This window comes from Spinacia oleracea, chromosome 3, assembly GCF_020520425.1.
Source record: "Spinacia oleracea cultivar Varoflay chromosome 3, BTI_SOV_V1, whole genome shotgun sequence".
NCBI lineage: Eukaryota > Viridiplantae > Streptophyta > Magnoliopsida > Caryophyllales > Amaranthaceae > Spinacia > Spinacia oleracea.
The window spans coordinates 151,628,745-151,644,107 of NC_079489.1; the positions used below are offsets into that span (position 1 = coordinate 151,628,745).

General features: G+C 37.6%; 2 protein-coding genes and 1 long non-coding RNA gene across 5 annotated transcripts; 2 read left to right on the top strand and 1 right to left on the bottom strand.

Annotated features, from left to right (window-relative positions):
* Window positions 1–315: 315 nt before the first annotated feature.
* On the bottom strand, window positions 316–4,269 carry LOC110792419 (protein MAINTENANCE OF MERISTEMS-like). 3 transcript variants are annotated; one of them, XR_008931257.1, is made up of 4 exons: window positions 3,647–4,268; window positions 1,198–2,534; window positions 696–1,103; window positions 316–609 (listed from the first exon to the last, which is right to left on the bottom strand). XR_008931257.1 is itself a non-coding variant. In XM_021997224.2 (4 exons), the coding sequence occupies exons 2-4, from the start codon at window positions 1,609–1,611 to the stop codon at window positions 478–480; spliced, it is 954 nt and encodes a 317-aa protein (XP_021852916.1). In that variant the 5' UTR covers window positions 1,612–2,534; window positions 3,647–4,269; the 3' UTR covers window positions 316–477. The 3 variants fall into 3 exon arrangements, 2 of the variants coding, with proteins under 2 accessions (XP_021852916.1, XP_056696914.1); XM_021997224.2 differs by having other exon boundaries at window positions 3,647–4,269; XM_056840936.1 differs by lacking the exon at window positions 1,198–2,534 and having other exon boundaries at window positions 3,647–4,264.
* LOC110792421 (uncharacterized) lies at window positions 3,240–4,254 on the top strand. Its single transcript, XR_002534402.2, has 2 exons — window positions 3,240–3,475; window positions 3,632–4,254. It is a non-coding gene; the product is annotated as an uncharacterized lncRNA (long non-coding RNA).
* A 2,543-nt stretch (window positions 4,270–6,812) lies between the features above and the next one.
* LOC110779012 (uncharacterized) lies at window positions 6,813–9,933 on the top strand. The gene is made up of 6 exons (XM_056839810.1): window positions 6,813–8,082; window positions 8,147–8,665; window positions 8,774–8,826; window positions 8,931–9,163; window positions 9,273–9,548; window positions 9,732–9,933. The coding sequence occupies exons 1-6, from the start codon at window positions 6,813–6,815 to the stop codon at window positions 9,931–9,933; spliced, it is 2,553 nt and encodes an 850-aa protein (XP_056695788.1).
* The last annotated feature ends 5,430 nt before the right edge of the window (window positions 9,934–15,363 follow it).

Genomic DNA, 15,363 nt, shown 5'->3' on the forward strand with positions numbered 1-15,363 from the left:
ATTTAATGGAGTATATACATTACATTCGATTAGATCTTTCACCTAACTGTCCTATTCCTCCTTTAGCTGACTTGTGGTTTATGGTTCGAAAGCCAAGTGTCATAGGTTGGGAGCAAATTTATCAACATAGGATAGCCCAATGGCAACATTTAGTGTCTTTGATGTAATTGCAGACATTGTATGTTTGATGAATGTTATATCATCAACTCTTGTTTTCAAGTTATAATAAATGTTATATCATCAACTCTTGTCTTTGACGTAATTAAGTAAATAGTATGTTTAAAATTCAAGCGAAAATAACATAGCCACAACATCTACAAGTCCAAATAAAGAACGAACATTTAAAAGTTCAAAGGATTATAACTAATAAACATAATCTAAGAAAATAGACGAAATTAGTAAAGTACATATAAAAATCCATACGGAAATAATATAGCCAACAACGTCTAAAAAAATAAACGATAATAACTAAATACATCATTTGGCAAACAGGTTCCAATCGCTAATGATCTTCTCCACATCATCGACTGCGGCTCTAGTCTCCTCGGTCGGCATGATATCTCTAGCGTCCATCCAAGGCTGTACAACTCTAATGCACCTCTCCATCCACTGCAATAATGAAACTAAATGTCAAATATGTTTTAAAAAATAGTCACTATATATAATTTAAATATTAAAATAATAAAGATACTCACATATGGTGCATTTGTCCGATCCGAAAATACACCAGCATGATCCATGTTAGCTACATGACGATGCGAATTCCGACATAACCAAGGAAGGTAGCCGGAGGAATAGGTGGACGGATCTAGCTCCGCTCTCTGAAACTCAGACAAAACTAGCCTAAAACCTCTCGGGAACATATGCCAAGCCGACTCCGTTGACGCAACGGGAAACACAACCTCATACCCAATGCTGTCAAATGGCCTGTATGCAAACTCTGGTCTCAAAATCGGGGATGGAATGACTTGCATGTAACCTAACTGACGCAAAACTCGATCGGGCATGTAAGGCTCAATAATATCACGATATCGAAGCCACCCACAGAGTGTGGTCCTCGGAACAGTCAATGCAAGGTCAGGACCGTAAGGCAACCATGTTACCTACATAAACAATAATAATAAAATATTTAAATTATTATACAAGAATATGTCGGATCAACTTTATACGTTACACATTTGGAAATAAATTAATTACCTCTATAGACGTCAACTGATCTATGGATGTACGAAATGACTGTAGTCGAACTAAACTCCTGCGCTCCTGTCTAATGCTCCACATGCAGGCACGAGCCGTACCCGGCTCAAAAGTAAGTCGAGAAGTGTGTGGACGAAAAGTAGAAAAATACTCATATATCCATGCCTGCAATAGCGTCAAACATCCTGAAATGCCCTGGCTGCCATCCCGACTAGCCACCCCAAGCTGGCGATAAAGGAAAGCTAGTGTGGCGGCTCCCCATGAATACTGAGTAACACTATCTACGCCACCATCCTTAAGCTCGAGTATTCTCGATGGTCTAATCCTACTACCACTCTTGTCGACAAATAACGATGTTCCAAGCATCAAAAACATCCAACCAACCAAACTCGTATCAGGAGTCCGATCAACCATATGACAACGAGCGATTATGGTCTCGATTGCCACACCACCACCAACCCATCATCAAAACTAACTCCAAGTAGCTCCACCATGTCACACTTCAAATGCTCGCTACTACTCTCAGCAGAAATAAAACGCCCCTCAACTGGAATGCGAAGGATATGCCACACATCATGCAACATAATAGTCATCTCCCCGAACGGCATGTGAAAAGTGTTCGTGTCGGGCTGCCACCGCTCAACGAACGCAGAAATCAAAGGCATGTTGATATGAGGAAACATGAAAAATGGTAGGTGAGATAATCCAGTCGCATCGACACGTCGCCTCAAATCATCCGAAAAGTCATCTAGCCAGCTCCCGAGAGTCGAACAAGCATTGCTTCTATTCTGGCACTTCAAGACTTCTATCCGTCTCTCTACCCCGTCCCAAATCTGTCGGGCAACATGTCCACCAAAGCTAGGAATGACGCTATCATCCGTCGGACCACCGGGAGTATGACCTTTAACCATCCAAGAATCATCTGTCAATTTCTTAGGTCGTTTACTAAATCTCGGAGTAGTGGTAGAACTCGACTCAGATCTGACAAACCTCCCTCTCGTGCGCTTCGTAATCACTAAAGTAATGTGCAAACTTACACCGTCTGTGGGTACACCGTCTGTGGGTACACCATATGTGGGTACACCGTCTATGGGTACAACGTCCTCGACCATGTCCAATTGGGCCTCCAACTCATGCTCAAAGCCCACATCATCATCATCCTCGTCATCGAATGGACGAGAAGACTCACACTCAACCACCGGTTGCATCAACGGTGCAGTCCGCCTCTCTCCCTGTCTCCTAATTGAAGCGTCGATACGTCGATCTCGAGTATGTCGAACACCGGAGTCACCATCACTTGTGAGATAAACAGACGAGGTAGATTCTCCAATTGCTCGCTATATATTTGAATTAATTAGTAATTAATTATCATTATATTTATTTTAAAATATCAGTATGTTTTATTATCCAATTATAATGAAGATTACTAATTATTATTTCTCATTCTTTATCACAATTTCTTAATTTCCAAGTAATTAGCAAAAATAACTAACTTATAACACTAATTAACAATTTGGATATTAATCATTAGCTATTCTCAATACTAATACGCTAATGCTTACCGTCTCATCTATTATCCATAACATTTTTTTTAACAATAATGATTACAACTTCTAATTACATATAATCTTAGTTAACAAAAATAATTAATTATAATCCTTATTTAACTAGTAGACTATAATAGTTCTAACAAAAATAATCCTAAGATCGATTAATTATTTATTATTAATCAATATCTCCAATAAAAATAAAACAAATTTTATTTTTTTAACATGAAGACTTTTACGTTTTAGGCTTCTACCATGGCAGAGACTTCTTCATTTAAAGCTTACACCATGGTAGAAGCTCAAACTACAGAAGTCTCTACCATGGTGCAAGCTCAAAACAAAGAAGTCTAAGGCTATTTGGAATATGAGCAGTAACTCATGAATAAGAAGAGAACATTAATTAGTTTAAATAGGAAAACATTAATTAACAAAGTGGGCTCCTTAACTAAACATTAATTAGCTTTTTACCTTTACTCAACCTACAGTATGCTTTTCTAGAGTTTTTTGCCTTTATAAAAAATAACAAATTAAATTTGGAATGCAAAATGCAACAACATACGGAATGAAAAATGCCCATCTAGCTATGAATTGAAATAGTGCACACATCACTTTCTTTCTTTCTCATCTTAACTCATCAGCAAAATCATTCAAACTCTATCCGAATTAACACAAAGTTGAAGTTTCAGATCCAATGCTACCGATTAATTATGCCTAAAGTATCTCAAAATCAGGTAATTATAGTGTCTATATTCTCAAGGCTTTTCTTAATTAGAAAATTATGTGAGTTTGGTTTATGTTTAATTGGGTTGAGTTTTTTTCCTTTTCTAGAGTTTCTTGCTTGAATTCTGGAGTGAAAATGAGTAAATATACAGAATGCTAAATTGCAGAGAACAGGGACATACCTTGCGATTTGCCGGCTTTTTCCTCGCCACCACCGAAGCCGTTTTATCTCTCCTAGCCTTCACTCCCTTCGCCGCCGCTGCCGGAGCTTGTCCCGCCTTAGCTGCTGCTGGATCTCCCATACTCGTCGGCCGACCACTTTGACTCCCCTTCGCTTCTCTTCTAGCCGAATTATGGGTGGAGCGGAGGTGGAGCACCACGGGTATCATTGCCGGAATTATGGGTTGAGCGAAGGTGGAGCACCACGGGTCATCATTGCGGGTCTGACCTTTCTCTTTTTTGCCGGAATTCTGGGTTTAGCGTAGGCCCTTTTTCTGGAAATCTAGGTTGAAGGTGGCCGGAAATTTTTGTCGGATTCTGGGTTGAAGGTGCCTGAATCTGGTTGTTGGGTGTATTTACCTCTACTGTATTGATGGAGGGAGTTGGATTGATGGGGGTAACAATTTGTAAAAAAGTAAAAGGTAAATATAGAGAGGGGTAGTTGTGGAATTTAATAGGGCGGGTGAGTATTTATGGGGCGTGGTTTAGCGCTCCACTATTTTTTTTTCCACCATGTTAAAAACCCATATTAAACTCAATTAAATCATTAATTAGTTGGAGTATTCATTTATTTAGGGCGTATGTTGTTATATCTCGCAACACCATACAACGACTAGATTATTCTGTTGGCTAGGGTTTACTGAGTATATGTTTAGGCTATTATGTGTAGTACAAAATTACGTTTAGGGGTGTTCATCGGTCCAAATCCGGATCGGACTGGACCGACCCAGATCGGATCGAAGACCGAAATTTAATAATTCAAGATTCGAAAACCGGACCGATTAAGCTTAGACCGGACCCGGACCAGACCGGAAAAATCGGTCCAAAACCCGGACCGGACGGGTTTGGACCGGTTGTAGACCTATTTCTAATATATTTTTTCTTTTTTGTAAAAATTATGGTGAAAAAGAAAAAATATGTATAAAAACCCAATTGTTTAAGGTCTTTTTTGGAACCTAAAATAAAATATATCACAATATAGTGATATTTACAATAAATTAAATGAGATAATTAAATTTTTAAATAGTTTATATTATTATTTTATTATGGAAAAATCGGGTTTTTGACTGGATCGGACTGGACCGAAGACCGAAAATTGATATTTCTCGACCCAAAGACCGGACCGATTTCCTCCGGTCCGATCCGGTTTGGTTCGGTCCGGTCCGGCCTATTTTTTCGGTCCTGACCAATTTTTGCACACCCCTAACTACGTTAAGTGATTTAACATTCAATATTTATTCACTATGACCTTGACAGTACAACTTATAGAATTGTTAAAAAAATTACTTCGTAATATCACAATGAATAAATCATTTTTATTGTTGTTATTAGGTGTAATCCCGTACTTCACATTATAATTAATTAAGTAAATCTTAACCCTATCATGTTATCTAGTAGTCTTTATACTAGCACGAAACTAAGTATTTCGTATGATATTGAACAATAGACACGAGGGTATGTATTAATTACCTCCATAAATAGGTAATTCAATAACACGTACATTAGACAACAATTACATCATACTTTTACTTTTATGAAAACTAGATTGGAAATTTTGTTAAAGCAGAGGCTGATCAGCCATGTCTGATTGACCGGCCAAGGATCCGGTACGGATTTCATATCCGGATCAGTGTTGTGTCGGGTCGACACGGGTATGAGCCTAAAAGAGGAGTGTCAAAGTAACACATATTGCCATAGCCCCGCTGCCAATTAGTACTTCCTCTTCTACCTTGACCACACTATCCATAGTCCTGCATACACCAATCTCTATCAACAAACTAAAGAGTAAACCCCCTCAGAATACAAAACCCAATTTCTAATCATTTATGATCAAGTAAAAAATCCAACACCAACATAAACAGAACACAAATTAAGCCATACTTAAAATTCAATCCTCGAAAATTTAAATCAACTCAAAATCTCTTCATTTTAGAAAGATGGGACAAAAAATTCAAATCAAATGCATCCATACCACACGTACAACCCCCCCCCCTCCCAACCCCTCCTTCCTTATCTTCTCCCTCTCCTTACCCTCGTTCAATGCACATATATGACAATCAACTCGTATTAGATCTTTGTATAGAACATGGAAGAGAAATTAGTAGAGGAGTTCAAACAGACCCTAGCTAGCATTTCTCGTTTCAAAGACACACAAAACATACACAATATGAGTAAGGATTTTTTACTTGGAGAGAAAGGAAATAATTGAGAGAGCTTGTTATTTGGCAGTGGTGTAAAGACGGGGTAGTAAGCCTGATGAAAAGAGAAAGAAAAGCTGTAATCGGTCGGTTTAAAAACCAACAACATCTCGACAGTCACCCAATTATTAGAACTCAAAACAGTAATAAGTTTCAGATTCGGTCGTCCCTAACTACTAAAAACATGTATAGTACGAGAAGAAAAAGACAGCTTGCAGCACACAAGATACTTTCAAAGAAGAAAGAGACAAAAGTAAGCAAAAGCTAACGTTCGAGCACAAGTCTTAAGTAAAAGATGTAATGAAAGATATTTAAACAGAATACTTGCAAGTTCCAGCAACATGGATGAAAGATAAACATGCTCTAGATACTTACAGTTTGATGGAAAGAAATGTGCATATTTTCAGATTTTCTACTGCAACAGACGAGTTTATTTTAAATAATCAGCCCCTTCATTCAAAACAGCTTCTTTTGAACAAATATATACTCAAAACAATTCAAGGTCCAGTCTACCAGCTATATTCAGCAGCAGAATAACCAAAGATGAAAGTCTTAAGACATCTTTGCTTCAAAGAAAACCCATATAGAAACCGTAAACTTCAACTGAGCCAACCAGTTTAAGCTTAGCTAGATTCTATTAGGAAATAGATGAAATAACATACCATAACAACAAATCAGTAAACCATTTTTGAGTGATGAGATACAATGTACTGAAACTATAAGGTCTATTCCCTCAAAATAACTCTTTTTGACATACAATACACAAAATCATGCTGCAACTCACCAGTTAAATTGTACTGATCGAAGGGTAGAAAACGTTGTCTAGAGACAACTTTTGCATCAAAAGTTTGGGTATTTATAATAAAATCAACCCCTGACTTTCTCTCCAAGTTTCTCTCTGGTGCATGATACCTTATCGTGCACCCTCGCCATGGCAAGAAAGTCTGGATTGAAAAATCAGGGGAACAAGCATGGAAATGGTAAGTCGAAACCTCGAGGTCCATCATCTGACTCTCAAGCTCTAAAAATTCGCTCATTGGAGGAAGTTCTTGGGGTGGAAGAGATTGATTTTGGCATTGAGAATGAAGTGCTGACGCCTAAATCGAGTTTGCAGCATCTCCAAATTCGCTCTGAATTGCGACATTCTTTCAATGATTACTTGCAAGCAATACACAATTCCAATGGTATTGCGAGTCGAACTCAATCCAGAAGCAATTTGGACGTAGGTACAATCCCTATTTTACTTGATCAAACTGTTGATGATTACTCTGATGATGATTCGATTAATACTGTGATTGATAATGATGTTGTGAATAATGTTGAATCTATGGATGTGAATGATGTTGATCCTATTATTGAGACTGAGTCTAATAATCCTGTAGAAATCGAGTTGGAAGATATTCAGGAAGAGGTTGAGTTTTGGATGTCAGCTGTAGTTTGCTATGTTGTGGGTGCTAATCCTCCCATTAATGTTATGGAGGGATTCATTAGGCGTATCTGGAAACACTTAAATGTTGACAAAGTTGTTATGGTGAAGAGGGGTGTATTCATTGTTCGATTCTTAACCATGGACTCTAGGGATAAGGTCTTAGATGGCCATTACTTCTTTGATAACAAACCCCTAATAATGAAGCCATGGAACTCTGATATGGACATGGACAAAGAGGAGGTGAAATCTGTGCCTATTTGGGTGCAATTGAAGCTTGGCTTCAAATACTGGGGGGAGAGAGCTCTATTCAAAATCATTAGTCAAATAGGGAAGCCTATTAAGAGGGATCAAGCTACACTAAACAGGGATAAGTTGCAATTTGCTCGAGTGATGGTGGATGTTCCACTATCTAAGGAGCTTCCTGATTGTATTTCTTTTAGAGATGAGAATGGCTTGATGGTGAATGTAGGATTGTACTATGAATGGAGGCCTACATTGTTTTCCAAATGCAAGATGATAGGGCACTTGCAGGAAGAGTGTAGACAGGGCAAATCTAAAAGAGTATGGGTGCAGAAGGCCAAGCAGGTGCAGCCAGATGCTACATTGCATACTGTTACAAGTCCAGTGGTGGATCCAGAAGGGTTTCAAAGATCTATAAGACCTATTAGATTCAGAACATCTCCAAGGGAACCAGTAAGAACATCCAATGTATTTCAGATTCTGGATACTAGACTAAATGGAGATGTAGGGGTGAGTGGTGATGATAACATTGGTGAGGAACATAGGGATGTTACACCTGGAAGGGGGGACCCTTCCCACTCTCATGGATAAAATAGCTACATGGAATGTCAGAGGCCTTAACTCACTTCAGAAGCAGAATGAAGTTAAACATTTCATTCAGAAATATGAGGTGGGGTTAGTGGGGCTTCTGGAGCATAAGGTGAAGCTGCCTAATTTGGGTAAGCTTTATCAGAAAGTGTTTGTAAAATGGTGTTTCACTAGTAATGCTAGCTATCACCCTGGTGGTAGAATAGTTGTTGCCTGGAAGGCTGGTAGTTTCAATGTCAATATAGTTGCTGTATCTAGTCAATTTTTACATTGTCATATTACTCCTGTTAGTGGTATGCCTGCTTTTTTCTGCACCTTCATTTATGCTCATAATGAAGCTGGATTGAGACAGGATCTCTGGAGAGATTTAAATTTGATTCATACTGCTGCCCCTTGGATTTTATGTGGGGATTTTAATTGTTTCATGGCTCCTGAGGAAAGGATAGGTGCTCCTGTTAAGCAGTGTGATATTGTGGATATGTATGGGTGTATACATAGTTGTGGTATGGAGGACTTGAAGAGTGTAGGTAATCTGTTTACTTGGAATAATAAACAATAAGGTAATAAGAGAGTCTTTTCAAAGATTGATAGAATCTTAGCAAATCAAGCATGACAAGATGCTTATCCTGATGCAGAAGTCTGTTTCTTACCTGAGGGTCAGTTTGATCATTCTCCAGATTTGCTTACTGTATATCCTAGAGTAAATGGGGGAAGAAGCCTTTTAAATATTTTACTATGTGGAAATCATCTCCAATGTTTTCTGATACTGTTAAGACAGCTTGGAGCACTCAGATTGGGGGGAGTAAAATGTTTACAGTTGTTAGCAAGTTGGAAAGAGTTAAGCTTGCCCTCAAGAAGTTGAACAAGAATGGTTTTACTGATGTGCAAGCTGCTGATTTGAAAGCTCCACATGAGCTCATTGAAGCTCAAGAAGCTATGCATAAAGATCCCACTAATCTGGAATTAGCTGATGCTGAGTTGAGAGCTATTCAGGATTATAAAGATAAGCATAAGATATATTTAGAGTTTTTGAGTCAAAAAAACTAAAGTACCATGGCTGAAAGATGGGGATGAAAACACTGCTTTGTTTCATCAGAGTATCAGAAGCAGAAATTTGAAAAATCAAATTTACAGTATCCATTATATGGGTGGTGTATGGAAGGATAATCCTACTAAGGTTGCTGATGCCTTTCTAGATTATTACAAGCAGCTTTTGGGGAGTAATCATGAGTCTAGAACTCTAGTTTTGAAAAAGGTGGTGCAGTTAGGTCCTGTGTGCCAAGCGCACCACAAAGAAATTCTGAATGCAAATTACACTGCAGATGAAATTAGGGCTGCTCTTTTCTCTATTCCAGGAGCCAAGGCACCTGGTCCAGATGGTTTTGGTTCTCATTTTTACAAAGACTCTTGGCACATTTTTTTTTTTTTGCTAGGCAAGTAAGGGAATATATTAATGCTCAACCAAATTACAACCTACACTAGCTTAATGGGAAACAAACCAACTAGGTTGGACTCCTTCACTAAAGAACTAGAAAAAACTAAGCCATTACAAGCTCATAAACCATAAGCTATCCTTCCTACTTACTTTCTTAGGCATTACATACAAGATTCTCTCCTTTACAGATTGCTTGATCTTACTCACCACATGCTGCACAGTTGGGACAGAAGCATTCCAGAAACTGCTGTTTCTACTTTGCCAAATGAAGTACACTGCTGCTGCCAAGGTTGCATAGACAACTTGCTTCCTGAATTTTGTCAATCTACTATGACTTGTCACTCTCAGAAGCTGGAGTAGAGTACAGGATAAAGCAGATAAATTCAACCAAACTTTAAGTTCCATAATACATCTGCTACTGTAAGGACAATTAAAGAACAGATGAGAGTGTTCCTCATCATACTGACCACAGAGAAGACAGGTTGCAGAGTTGGAAATTCCAATTCTTGCCAGTTTTGCAGTGGAGATGAAGTTGTTGCTGTTGTTCTCTGCAACATGGTAAAATTTTGAAGGAGCTGAACCATACAGTAATTACATTGATCCCAAAAACCAAATGCCCCAAAGATGTGACTGAATTTAGACCTATATCTTGTTGTAACACACTGTACAAGTGTATTACTAATTAAGGTCCTGTGTGGAAGGCTTAGACAGGTGTTGCCAGATCTTATTCTTGAAAACCAAGGGGGGTTTGTTCATGGTAGGTTCATTGTTCATAATATAATGGTTGTTTAGGATCTGGTGAGACAGTATGGAAGAAAGGGAGTGAAACCTATTTGTCTCATGAAAATTGATTTACAAAAAGCATATGACACAGTTAATTGGCAGTTTCTCCAGGAAATGTTAGAGCACTTGGATTTTCTACAACACTTTGTGAATTTGGTCATGCAATGTGTTTCCACCCCCATGTTCTCTCTGATGTTCAATGGTTCCATGCATGGGTTCTTTAAATCTAAGAGGGGGTTGAGATAGGGTGATCCTATTTCACCACTCTTATTTTTCATATGCATGGAGTATCTATCCAGAATCTTACATAAAATGAGTGATATGCCTTTGTTTAGACTCCATCCAAGGTGTAGAGAGATTAAACTCACTCACCTGTGCTTTGCTGATGATTTAATCCTATGTTGCAAGGGTGATTATCCATCTATCTTATTGCTGCTCAAGGCTTTTAAGCTGTTTTCTGACTCTTCTGGCCTCAAAGCTAACCAACAGAAGTATTCCATATATTGTCATGGTATGTCAGATAGTGATGTTCAGAGGGTGGTAGATGTATCTGGTTTTACCAGAAGCTATCTTCCTTTCAAATATTTGGGTGTTCCAATATGCTCTAAAAAGATCTCAGTTGCTCAATGCAGTCATTTGGTGGATAAAATCATAGCTAGAATCAAAATATGGAGCTCCAAAAATCTTTCTTATTCTGTAAGAATGCAGTTGATCAATGTGTTGCCAAAGAGTGTGTTGCATGATATTGGGAAGATCTGTAGGGCTTTCTTGTGGAGTGGGAAAGCCTACAGCCAGAAACCTAGTAATATTGCTTGGGAGAATACTTTTTGTGGGAAGCAATTTGGTGGTCTGGGATTTAGGGATATCATCCGGTGGAATACAGCAGGAATGGGTAAATATGTTTGGGCACTGGTTACCAAGAAGGATAATGTGTGGATCAAGTGGATTTCTTCTGTGTATCTCAAGGATGGGGACTGGTGGGAGTATAAACCTCCAGTTTCCGCAAGTTGGTATTGGAAACAAATCTGTAAAACAAAAGAACAACTAAAGCAATTCTTCACTCAGACAGACTTAAGAGTAATGGCTACTTATTCTGTGAAGCAGGTTTATGAGAAGATAGCTGGAGCTAAACCTAGAGTGCATTGGGATAAAGTGGTGTGGAATAGATTGAACAATCCCAAGCATAGATTTATTGGCTGGCTAGCCATGCAATCAAGGCTTCAGACCACCTCAAAGATGGCCAGAATTGGAGTTAGTCAATCAGCTCTGTGTTTGATCTGTGGGCAAGGAGATGAAACTCATCACCATTTGTTCTTTCAATGTGTTTATAGCTGTGAATGCATCAGAGAAGTTAAATCCTGGCTGGGTATGTCTAATAATTGCAACAGTCTAACCAATCTGGTTAGTCAAATTGGGCATAGCAGATTGTCTAAATTCAAGAAGTAGGTTTATTATGCAGTTCTGGTGGCTGCAGTGTACCTGATTTGGCAATGTAGGAATACTAGTTTCTGGGAAAACTATGTTCCTACTGTGAACAAGTTGAAACAGGTGGTGAGAGGTAGAATCCATACTTTCATGCCTAAAAGTGTTAGTAAAAGAGATAGTGAGTGGTTTATGAATTTGTAATGCTGGTTAGCTTGTTGTTTTATGCAGCCTTGTATAGCTTGTTCTTGCTGACTCCTTGTGTATAGGGCCCAACCTAGTTGGTTCGTATTGCTTGGAGTTAGCTTAGGTTGTATCCTTGTTTGGTTTTAATATTATCACTCACTTGCTTAGCAAAAAAAAAAAAAACTTTTGCATCAACGATTAGCCATAAAAAGAACCAAATGGTTAAATGTAATATGGCAACAATAATGGTGATTCAACTCCGATTTAGCCCTTAATCACGAGAACAGGAAAAAAAATTAAAGGCGATGCCTGAGTTAAAATAAGTCAAAGTAATGTTAGAAAATGATCCATGAACTCTCTCCTTAAATTAGTTGTTTATGTAGCATATATTATATATTCAAATCCTGCGAGGTTCCTCTCCATTCCTGATTTTAGATCTTCAAGTCTTAAATATTTATTTTCATCAGCTAAAGCAAGAAATTCGTTCTGGATGGTGAAAGTACACCTCATCCTCCCTAGTTTCATCATTGAAACATGGTTTCATTAAGAATTTTTTCACCAGTTACCAGCTATGATTTTCATGACATGAACAAATGTGAATCTATCAGATACGAAATTCTCTCTCCTGACTCCATCCCCTTCTTCTATTACACGTACATTTATACCCCTTTCCCCCACTCCTACGTACCCTTGTTTGTATTTTCCAGATTCGCGAGTTTTAAATTATAGAAATTTTCTTGCTTGCTGCATGTTTGTGTACTGTTTTTACAAAACAAATTAATCTCTCTCTCTCTCTCCCTCCCTCCCTCCCCCCCCCCCCCCCTCTCTCTCACACCTTTCTCTACCTATTCTCACTCGTATTTTAGAAAATCAATCTCTTTCCAATTTGGGACAAGTCATTTAGAATAATTAAACAAGAAAAGAAGCGTCCATAAAACATGTTGATCAATAGAGTCGTCCTTTGACTGGATCCACCAACAATTAATGAACAAAGTAGCTTCCCAGAAGGCAAAGCTAAGCTACTAGGTACCAAATCCGATGTTCATTGATAAAATATAATGACATGGTAGCTGCTCACTATTAATCTGCTCACTATTAATCAACTGGACAATCTCTAATCTAACAACCGCGAGAAAAGAATCAAAAGCAAACACAAAATATCATAAGAACAAATCCAGATCCAACGATCCTCAGAACAGATCTAAAATGTGAAATGAAAATCAACAAAACCCTATATAGTTGGGTGCTGTGTTTCAAAACAGACCATGCCAACTAAAGATTTCAATCCTCCATTTTATAAAAGTAGTAAAATATTCAAAACTTAAACAACAACTCAGACCCCACATCTTCGTGGAAGTATTGAAAGCATCTTAAGTGGATCACAACAAACAAAAACTTCAATATGAACTCATTTCAGTAAGCGTATGAAGATGGTCGTTTTGGGGCTTTTTTTAGCAAACCACATTTAAGGAAAAACTGGAAAGGCGAACACTTTTAAAGTTACACTCTTCTTATAATTATAGTAACAAAATTATTAAGACGACAAGATCATCAAAATCAAGAGCACAAATAAATCGAATTTTTCATTCCATTAGAGCATCAATCCGAGTATTTCTTTTATTGTTTTACTACCAAAATTAAACTAACATGCTAAACTAAAATCAGCTGCAAAACAAAAAAAAACAGCAATTCATACCGCTGACTTTGCTAATTAGACAATTGGCGAATCTCAGATATCTCGTTGCATCTGCTACAACAAAGAGTGTAGACAATTACAATTAAGAGACAGTCAAGACCAATCAAAACAAAATAAAACAAAATTAATCCTAACTAATCCACTCACCTTGCACAAACTCAAAAGAAAATCAAACAAAAAGCTAAGAAACATATAGGAACATTACCAAACAGATAAAGTGAACCTGAAAAGCCGAAAGTAACAAGAGTCTGGTTCAAATACTTGACACAATGCTCCAAATTGTTACATCCGCAAAATACATGTTACTGTCATCAAACATCATAATCAATTTCTAAAATTCATGTCACTGTCATCAAAAATTACAATCAGTTTCTTTGAAAACAAAAATAATCAAAATTAAAACCCTAACTTCAAATTAAGTTCGGCGTTGAGGATGAAGCTCATCCTTTTAGCAAACTCAACCACTAACCCAAATACAGAAAAAAGAGAAGTTCAAAATACCTTGCACGCAGACGGATTAAGAGCTCGTAGTTTCTCCGGTTCCTTTCCGTTAAACACCAAAGCCAAACCCTGAATTTTATAACTCTACATAAATCATAATCATGATCCTTAAACCTAAACCTAATCTGAAGAAAAATTACGAAACTAAGAGAAATTACCATAGAACGCGAAGATGAGAATATTTAATATAACTCAGGTATGCTCCCCATACCTGATTTCTGGGTGGCCGAATTCATCTGGTCCACATATCCGATAGATTTGTGCCGGTAAAAATAGACAGGTTCAACATAAAAATGAAGAGAAGAAAGAAAAGGGGATTGTTGACGTGGTGCGCCGGCGCCAAGGGAGATGGAGAGGATCTTGAGAGAGAAAATAATGGAGGGGGAGGAGAGGCAAGGGAGAGAGAAGAATTAAAAAAAAAAACAGAGAGATAACAGAGAGATTGGGATTTAACGTTGAAGCAACGTGGCAACGGGGTGAGATGAAGGGCATAAAGGATAAATAGTGAAAATCAACTTCTTGCTTTTAAAGGTTGTAAGATTTCACTCCCCAATTTCTTGGAATTTCAATCAAGTAATTTTTATTTTTGTATTTTGGACGTATTTGATTTGGATTATTCTCGGCAAATTATTGCAATATGTATTTTTCATGATAACGAGCTCGAGTCGAACACGAGCAAAATTAATATTACCGAGTCAAGTAGGACAATAGATATGTTCTTAAAAATAATAATGTATCAATAATAAAATAGTGTAAATAGATTAGTTTTGAAAAAATAGTCTAGAATGATTTTGTTTTTGAGGGTAGTCTAGATTGACTTAAATAGTAGGATAAATGGGCAAATATATAAAATAGAAAAACTATTTTAGAAAAAGTCATCGCTCGGGCTTACTACTTAATACTAGTCTATACTAATATATTAAAAGGCGTTGTGAAAAATGTATATGGGTCGCGTATTGCTCTCTCATTACGCCACATCATCCACTCACCAATTGTTATGTAATGGACAATAAAAAATCAATACAATGAGATTCGAACACCAGACCTCAAATGTGGGTGATAACTCTCATTACCATCTTAACCAACCATCAATTGTGGTTTATCTCTTCACATTAATTTATAAATAAATGCTAACATGATTCCATGAAGTGTAAAACAACTAAATTTTTATGTGACTTTTTTTTTTTTTTTTCTATGGACTA

Bases quoted from the DNA above. Each gene is read 5' to 3' on its own strand.
- LOC110779012 (XM_056839810.1), top strand. From the start codon at position 6,813: ATGGCAAGAAAGTCTGGATTGAAAAATCAGGGGAACAAGCATGGAAAT. The intron at 8,827-8,930 runs GTATATCCTAGA...TGGAGCACTCAG, and splicing joins ATTCTCCAGATTTGCTTACT to ATTGGGGGGAGTAAAATGTT. The intron at 9,164-9,272 runs GTTTTTGAGTCA...TCAAATTTACAG, and splicing joins AAGCATAAGATATATTTAGA to TATCCATTATATGGGTGGTG.
- LOC110792419 (XM_021997224.2), bottom strand. From the start codon at position 1,611: ATGGTTGATCGGACTCCTGATACGAGTTTGGTTGGTTGGATGTTTTTG. The intron at 1,104-1,197 runs GTAATTAATTTA...TTGTTTATGTAG, and splicing joins ATCAGTTGACGTCTATAGAG to GTAACATGGTTGCCTTACGG. The intron at 610-695 runs GTGAGTATCTTT...TCATTATTGCAG, and splicing joins ATCGGACAAATGCACCATAT to TGGATGGAGAGGTGCATTAG.